The sequence below is a fragment of the Heterodontus francisci genome, chromosome 33 (genome assembly GCF_036365525.1).
Source record: "Heterodontus francisci isolate sHetFra1 chromosome 33, sHetFra1.hap1, whole genome shotgun sequence".
NCBI classification, from domain to species: Eukaryota; Metazoa; Chordata; class Chondrichthyes; order Heterodontiformes; family Heterodontidae; genus Heterodontus; species Heterodontus francisci.
The window spans coordinates 18,370,804-18,379,949 of record NC_090403.1 but is presented as its reverse complement, the minus strand read 5'-3'; the positions used below and the strand labels follow the sequence as shown (position 1 = coordinate 18,379,949).

Here is a 9,146-nt window from a genome sequence, read left to right as displayed (position 1 = left end):
GGGAGCCCCTTGACATAACCGTGAGGCCCATGCGATTTTAATACGATTGACAGGCTGTTCCCCCAATCACGTCAGGAAATGGGCAGGCCTACCCACCTTCTCCATGCAGCTTCTTATCTCAGTGAAGTTGAACTCTCGGCATCACCTTTTTCACAGCCACTCACTAACTCTTACCCACTCTAACAGGGCAAAACAGACATAAGATTGAAAGATTGGACAGGCTGGGGCTCTTTCCTCTAGAAAATAGAAGGCTAAGGGGTGACCTAATAGAGAACTTCATGATTATGAAGAGGTTTGCAAGGGTAGATGTAGAAAAGATGTTTCCACTTGTCGGTGAGACCAGAATGAGGGGCTGTAAATATAAAATAATCTTTAATAAATCCAATAACAAATTTGAGAGAAACTTCTTTACCCAGAGAGTGGTTCAAAGGTGAACTCACTACCATTAGGAGTAGTTGAGGCAAATAGTGTGGATGCATTTAAAGGGAAGCCAGATAAACACATGAGGGAGAAAGAAGTGCAGGAATACACTGATAGTCAGATGAAGAAGGGTGGGGGGGGTGGAGGCTTGTGTGAGCATAAACATTGGCATGGACCTGTTGGGCCGAATGGCCTGTTTCTGTGCTGTAAATCCCATGTGATTCGATGAAAAACCTCAAAACTACAAGATCAAAAATGACCATTCCCACTCCGAAAAGCAAATAAATGCACGGTGAACTGGGTTTGAGGTGGGGAGTGCTGGTCAGTATCACTGCCCCCTGTATGCTGAACTTCAAGGTACCAACCTCGGAAATGTTATATATGTTTTAACAAAAACAAAATTCTTGTGCTTGACAGAAGCAGTAATTGGCCATGGTAATTTTACCATGAAGAGGCAGCCAGAACCTGCCTGGGGGATTTTTTTGTGCTGTTGTTTGGCACCGATATAAATCGATGTAACATGCAGCTGCAGACTGCTCAAAGGATGGAGAAATGGGATTAGTGAGCACAGATTCTGAGAGAGTCTATCTCATGGGGTGTGTGTGTGAGAGATAGATAGAGAGAGAGAGAGAGAGAGATTTCAGTGCAAGGTTCCTTCTGCTGCCATTCAGTGGCAGTGTTAGATTGAGCAAAACTCAGCTCACTCCACCACTCCTGTAGTATGAGAACCTTCGTACAGCAAGAGCAATTACACTGGCAGATGTGAAGAAATCTGCTTTGGCTGGGGTAGCTGATGGCTCTGGGAGGCGCCTTTAACACAGAGTGCAGTAAAACAAGGAAACAACTAAGGAGAGCTTTTATTATTCTGAACAGTCCTATCATCAGTGAGCACTGTAAGGTTATGTGTTATCAGCAGAACAGAGCTGGGAAGCCTGAGCTGGACACGATTGTATTTAAAGAAGCTGGTGCTGGAGAGCACACTGAGAAAGGGGCAGACATCACAACATGCAAACCGCAATGCCCTGGCTCCTTGGATTGGTCCTCCTCTTTAGGGGCTCCTGTGCCCTGGATCCTGGGCACAGCCCTGGCAACTACAACAAGGATGAACAGGGGGCATCTCTGTTTGTGAGCGATTACAACCAAACAGCAGAGATCGTCTACTTCAAGAGTGTTTCAGCCAGCTGGGATTACAACACCAACCTGACTGATTACAACCAGCAGAAACAGGTACCACCTTTACTCTCTTCCTATTAGCAACCTGGTGTAATAGACTCCAGGATCCATTACAGATGCATGGGCAGTGGAAGCCAGGCTTTTCCCTGGCCACACGCTTAATTCAAGCTTGTACTGTTCTGGCAACAATGAAGATACAAAATAAAGGCCACGAATCCTACACTTCAGTTCAAATAGCAGAACTGAACAACTTGGATGCTGGGATTTCAGTTTTTATTTTAATAGCAGAAATTTAAGAAAGATCCGAGATTGCATCTCATCCTGAAAGTGTAACCGTGACGCTTCACATGCCTGGCTCATATGAAGCACTCCTGCACGTTTAACTGATTCACTGCCATTGGTCACACTCATAAGTTCCAACTTGGTGTCGCTCCCTCAGAAAGTGGGTCTGAGGAGGGATTGAGGTGAGTCTCAGGAGGGTCAGAGAGCAGATATAAGGAGGAGCTGAGGAGGGTCAGAGTGTGTCTGACAGCTGGTGTGAGGAGGGTCCAGGGAGGGTCTGAAAGCAGGTATGCGGAGGGTCTGCGAACGGGTCTGAGGAAGGTCTGAGTAAAGTTTAAGGAGGGTCAGAGAAGGGTGGGAGAAGGGTTTGAAGAGGGTTAGAGGAGGGTTAGGACAGGGTCTCAGGAGTATCAGGGAACAGGTATGAGGAGGGTCTGAGGAGGAACTGGGAGAATCAGAGAGTTTGTCCGAGAGCCGGTCTGAGTAGAGCGTGAGGAGGGCAGAGGACAGTTAGAAGAAGGTCAGAGGAGGGTCTGAGGAGGGTTAGAGAAAGGTCAAAGGGAGTGTCAGAGGAGGGTACACGTGAACATGAGGTGACAGCTGGAAGCAGCCAGTGACCATGAGATCCATCATAGTTCCGTTTGATTATTTTCCTTTTTAACTCGAGCTCTTGAGCAGTTGATCCACACTGGGAACATTTCCATGGGTGTTTGCTATGCTCTGCTGCCTTATCTGAGCAAACATTCATCACCTGCCAGCTTAGACACTGAATATTTGTGTTATATTGACCCTTGAGCCTCTCAGCCACATCTTATATTCCTGTGCCATATCCACACACGGACACTTTCCAGCCTGGCTAATTTTTCCTCTCCCTGTCCCAGGATTGTGGTGATTGCCTCTAGCACTCATCCATGTCACTCAGTATCACACAAAAAATCCCTTGGCCACTGAGGGAGGGGTTCTGCCCAAGTTAAACTCACAAAGGTGACAGGACAGCGACCGGCGTAAGAGTTTCTCGACACTTGCCTTTATCAATCGAGATATAGATTACAGAAGCAGGGAGGTCATATTGGAGTTGTACAGAACTTTGGTAAGGCCACAGCTGGAGTACTGTGTGCAATTCTGGTCGCCACATTATAGGAAGGATATGATTGCACTGGAGGGGGTGCAGAGACGATTCACCAAGATGTTGCCTGGGATGGAACATTTAAGCTAGGAAGAGAGGTTGGATAGGCTTGGGTTGTTTTTGCTGGAGCAGAGAAGACTGAGGGGTGACCTGATCGAGGTGTACAAGATTATGAGGGGCATGGACAAGGTGGATAGGGAGCAGCTGTTCCCCTTAGTTGAAGGGTCAGTTACAAGGGGTCACAAGTTTAAGGTGAGGGGCGGGAGGTTTAAGGGGGATTTGAGGAAGAACATTTTTACCCAGAGGGTGGTTACGGTCTGGAATGCCCTGCCTGGGAGGGTGGTAGAGGCGGGTTGCCTCACATCCTTTAAAAAGTACCTGAATGAGCACTTGGCACATCATAACATTCAAGGCTATGGGCCAAGTGCTGGCAAATGGGATTAGGTAGACAGGTCAGGTGTTTTAATGCATCGGTGCAGACTCGATGGGCCGAAGGGCCTCTTCTGCACTGTATTATTCTGTGATTCTGTGATTCAGACTTTGAGACTGAATGATCCAGTCAGTGGTAGTCTTGTCCCTCACTCTGTCGTGTAGTCAGAGCTGTGTGTCTGCCAGAACACCCCCCCAGTGGGTTATAGGAGGTCATTTAACCGAATCCACCGGACAGTCAGTGGCATTAAAATCAGATGGAGTGTAAAACAAGCACTGGCCTGATTGTGTCAGCTTTCCCTGGATAGGTTAGTTTAGTATTACCCCCAGGGAATAAGTTCATACAGTTCCAACTCCTTTTTCTCATTATTCTGTATTGTTCCTCTGTCAAGTTACGTTAAGCAAAGTCCAGCAAGTTCCGTCTGACTGCAAAGGCGTTTTGCTGTTGGCTTCACAGAAATAATGGGGAAAATTTTACCGACCTTCCAACATCGGGGCTTGTGGTGGAGGGGAGGCCGGAAAATGCCTCCGGGGGAGGCCCGCCATGGGCCGCGACGCCAGGGAGGCCTGGCCCCATATTGCCGGCGGCAGCGAGGCCTTGTGGCAACCCCCCTGTCACTCGGCGACAGGATCAAAATTTAAATTAGTACATTTATTAACAGTAATGAATTAATTACTCACCTGTTCCTGCTGTCGGTCCTGGTGCGATATTTGTGTGGGTGGCTGACACTCCCGTGCCTTTGAATTCCCATCTGGGGATCTGAGGTAGAACACTGGTGGGGAGGGGGGAGCACGGTCAAACGTATCTGATTGGTCTAGGGGGTGGAGGGAAGGGGTCAAGTTTTAAGCTTACGAACTTTGGGAGGGGAAGGCCGGGAGCACAAGGTACGTTTTTTTTGGCGGGGAGAGGGCAAGTATCGAATTTGATGGTCATGGAGGGGGTCGGGTGGGAGAGGGTCTGAACAACTTTATTTAATTTTTTTAAGTCATTTGTCTTTAAACATTTAAGTTAAATGGAAGGGCTGGAAACCTTTTAAAAATGGCATTGGCGCCTGCACAGTGGCACCTGATGCTGTTGCCGGGGACGGAGCGCCCGCCCCCTTCACGTCACTGGTGGGGGTGGGGATCACCCTGGCCACTTAAATGAGCCGCCGCCTTTAATATCGCGGCAGCTCTGCGACGTGCAGCCCACACGGGCGGACCGCCATTTTTGAAGCTCGCCGGCTTATAAAATCCAGCCCAATACTTAAAAAGTTAACCTGTGCAGTAAAACGCATCGAGTTACACCCCTAACATTCAGCACCAAGAAGGACGAGGGGATCAGGTGTATGGGAGCACATCTTCCTCCAAATTGCAACCCATTCTGACTTGGAAAGATATCACCATTCCTTCATCATCACTGGGTCAAAATCCTGCAACTCCCTTCCACACAGTGCTGTTTGAACATCTTCACAGCACGGACTGCAGTGGTTCAAGAACGCGCCTCATCAGCAACATTCTGAAGGGCATCTGGAGGATGGGCAATAAAAGCCAGTCTTAACAGCGAAGCCCAGAACCCAAAAATTAATTTTTAAAAACTTTTTGAAACAAATGTTAAGGTCTTCGAAGAGAGCAGCCCTGGGTAAAATCTGTTATGTCTCAGTGGCAGGACTCTGCCTCTGTGTCAGCACATTATGGGTTCAAACCCTCGGTCCAGAAAGACTTCAGCACATAATTCAGATCTGTACTGGGAGTGCTGCACTGTCAGAGGTGCCGTCTTTTGGACGAGATGCTCCGCAGGTGGGTATAAAAGATTTCATGACACCATTTCGAAAATGTCTCCCATGTCCTGGTCAATATCTGTCCCACGACCAACATCACGTAAGCGGGTTATCTGCTTATTTATCTCATTGCTATCTGTCGGACATTTCTGAGTACAAATTGGCTGCTGCATTTGACTACCCTCCAAAAGCAGTACGAAAGCAAAATAGCGCAGATTCTGGAAATCTGAGGGAGAAAAAAAAAACGGAATATGCCAGAAATACTCAGCAGGTCTGCCAGCATCTGTGGAGAGAGAAACAGAAGGCTGGATTTTAAATGACGGGCTCCAAAACTGGCGGCCCGCGCATGCAGGCCCCAGGCCGCAGAGCCACCACGATCTCCCGCGCGGCAGCTTGTCTAAATAGCCGGGGCAGCCAGCCCACCCAATCACGTGGAGAGGGCGGGCTGTCCGACCCCACCAATGGCATCAGCTGCCTGTGCGCAGACACTGGTGCCGTTTTGAAAGGGCAGCCAGCCCTGCTGGCATATTTAAATCTTCAAAGAGGTATCCCCAAAAATTAAATGAATAAAATTGTAATGCCCCATTCCCACCCAATTAAAAAGAATTACAGAAAGTATTTACTCCTCCCCCATCAAAACCTAACCTTGCCCCCCCCTAGACTGTACAAAATTGAAAATGCACCCCTTGCCACTATCCCTACACTGATGACGCATATTTGACCCAGTAACCCCGCCCCCCCGAGCTGATCACACTGAGAATCTTACCTCCTCCCCCCTCCCCACCAGACGGGGTAGCTATGTCTATTTAGATTTATTCATCTCCTTGATTTAAATATTTAGATTGAGTTCCCGTCGCTCAGCGGCGGTGGGGGGTTGGGCCGCCACAGAGCCTTGCTGCCGCCGGGAGGATTGGGCCAGGCCCTCCCTGTGCAGCCTCTATGGCGAGCCTCGGCAGGAAACATCTTCTGGCCCCTTCGAACATGCAGCCCGACATCGGGGGGGCTCAATAAAATCCAGTCCTGAGTTAACAGCCTGAATTTTAGTGTGCGTGTCGGGACCCCGGTGTCAAGGCAAAAAGTGGGCCCCGAGCCCACACTTGCTGGCAGCTGGACCCGCTCGGCAATTTTACCACAGGCGGCCTCCTAGTTGGCTGCCCGTGGGCCTGCTGTCCAATTAAGGAAGGCAGGCTGGCTTTTAATGATGCCAGCCCAATCTGAGAGCCAGAAGCTCTAAAGCCTCAGCAGTGCCACTGGGAGAGGTGGGCACTGCTCAGGCAGGCAGAAGACCTCGAACCTCCAACAGGTAATTCCAAATTAAAATTCAGTGGGCCGAGGGTTGGAATGGAAACAAACTGAGGACGTGGGGGCTGCCTTCCCTGCCCATGACGTCCTCTTTGGGCCATCGAGCCTCTATCTTCGATGGCCTCCTTGGGCTACCGCAGGGAGGCTATGTTCATAAGCTGGTGGCCTCCCCACACAGCGGGGGGAGTCGTCCCACCATCGGCAAAATGCTGGCAGCCCCTTAATTTGAGCCTATAATTATGCAAATTATGCCCCCTCCCCCTCCTTGGAGTGGGGAGCTCATCCGCATCACAGCCTGCCTCTGTGAAAACGCCCCAGCGGCGGGACTGCTTCAGGGAGCCACCTGGGCGGGGGGGGCAGTAAAATTCTACCCATTAATTCTGTGACTTGCTGAGTGTTTCCAGCACTTTCTGTTTTTACTCCAAAAGTACTGCTAGCTGTACATCAGTTTGGGAAGTCCTGTGAAATCGGTTCTTTGTTTCGTGTAGCCAATCAGAACTTGGCCTTTCAGCAGTCAGATTGCTGCTTGTCAGCTGTGGCTCAGTTGGTATCATTTTTGCCTCTGAAGCAGCCGTTTGCGGGTTCAAGCCCCACTCTCGAGACTTGAGTACAAACTGCAGGCTGCCATGCCAGTGCAATACTGAGGCTGTGCTGTCTTATTGATGAGATGTTAAACTGAGGCCTTGTCTGAACTGTCAGGTGGACAGAAAAGATCCCATGGTACTATTTGAAGAAGAGCAGGGAGTTCTCCCCAGCATCCTGGACAATATTTATCTCTAAATCAAATTATCTGGTCGTTATCACATTGCGAATTGTGCTCTGTTTCCGACATTACAGCATGGCTACACTTCAAAAGTGCTTCATTGGGTGAAAAGCACAATGGAACATCCTGAGATCGTGAAAGACGCTATATAAATGCAAGTTTTTTTCTTTGATTCCAGTCCAGACCAATGGGATGCAAGTCTCCTCTGTGTGTCCCCTTTAAGTGTCATATGTAAACTCAGGCTAAGCCCTATAGCACCAACTGCCCAGCGTCTAAAACATAAAACAATCCAGCTCGAATAGGCTGGAGAGACGTCGACTAGGAATGTTTGAAATGTAATGTCCCATTCTCCGGCATTCACCTCAGCAAAAGCTAAAGGGCATCCTGTCACTCACAGGGGATTGACCCTGGTGTCTCTCTTTGCTGCTCACATTGAAAAGAAAGATTTGCATTTCTGTAGCACCTTTCACAACCTCAGGATGTCCCAAAGTAACTCGTCACAAATGAAGTGCAGTCACTGTTGTGATACAGGAAAACGCAGCTCTGGAGTCAGTCCTGAACTCACTGCCCTCTGATACTGTGGTGTGAGTGTTATGAACTGAGTCAGGCAATGCAGTAACATTGAACCACGGGTTAAACATTAGGAAAGTAGGATTAAGAAAAGAATTTCAGGGGATTTTGTTTCACCTAAAGGGTAACCGAGTTGTAGAATGAGTTACCAGGAAAGGGCAATGAACTGTGGAAATGGGTCCAAGGAACAATTTAACTGTATTTAAATTAATTAGCCTCATTGCAACCCTCCAAGATATCTGCCCTCCTCCAATTCTGGCCTCTTGCACATCCCCAATTTTAATTGCTGGCCCCCCGCTGGCAACAGCCTTCAGCTGTCGAGGCCCTCAGCTCCCCAAACATCTCCGCCACTCCAGCTCTCTCTCCTCCTTTAAGATGTTTCCTAAAACTTACCTCTTTACCCAGACGGTGGTGAGAATGTGGAACGTGCTACTACACGGAGGGCTGGATTTCAAGCGCCCGCTGCCGATCTTGGTGGCGATCTCAAAAAATGGAAGTGGGCCACACGCCAAAGAGCCAACGCAATCTCCCGTGCGGCAGCTCATTTTAATAGCCAGGGCAGCCTGTTCCCCCCCCCCCAATCACATGGAGAGGGTGGGCTGTCCATCCCCAGCAATGGCGTCAGCTGCCTGTGCGCAGGCCCTGGCGCCATTTTGAAAGGCCAACAGAATTAAATTTTTTAAGCTACACCCCCCCCCCACAAAAGTTCTCAAATTTCTAACGCCCCATCGAGTTCCGATGAAGGGTCACTGACCCGAAACGTTAACTCTGCTTCTCTTTCCACAGATGCTGCCAGACCTGCTGAGTGGTTCCGGCATTTCTTGTTTTTATTTTAAATACAATTCATTGTTGCTGTTGATGTGGGTGCAAAGGAACATGTCGTTGGCACAGAATCTCTCTGGTGTAGCCCGACTTCCCTCCCTCTATTGTTCCTCCAGCAAAACGTTCAGAACCATGTGGATTCCCATTGTGAAATTATCAGAAAACCTACATAAATTTACTGGAAAAGCAAAATTCTGTGGATGCTGGAAATCTTAAATCGAAACTGGAAATACGCAGCAGGTCTGGCAGCATCTGTGGAGAGAGAAGCAGAGTTAACGTTTCAGCTTGCTGGCCTATTGTCAGAAGTTCTGACGAAAGGTCATCGACCTGAAATGTTAACACAATTTTAATGGACCCCATTAGAGGTCATTCATATCTAGACTGAGACCTTGGAAGTACTCTGTGTGAAGAATTTTGTAAAACTCTTAACAAATGTGTCCACATTAAATTCTTTTGTCTGGTATTTTCACAGAAGATAATGCTTCTGTTACAGAATTGA

General features: G+C 48.6%; 1 protein-coding gene across 1 annotated transcript in view; it reads left to right on the top strand.

The window, feature by feature from the left end:
* The first annotated feature begins 1,130 nt into the window (after window positions 1-1,130).
* ace (angiotensin I converting enzyme (peptidyl-dipeptidase A) 1) overlaps window positions 1,131-9,146 on the top strand; it is a 642,116-nt gene continuing 634,100 nt past the window's right edge. Inside the window, exon 1 of the mRNA XM_068013141.1 lies at window positions 1,131-1,647. Coding sequence (XP_067869242.1) covers window positions 1,426-1,647 — 222 coding nt within the window. The 5' untranslated portion in view covers window positions 1,131-1,425. The remainder of the gene's footprint in view (window positions 1,648-9,146) is intronic.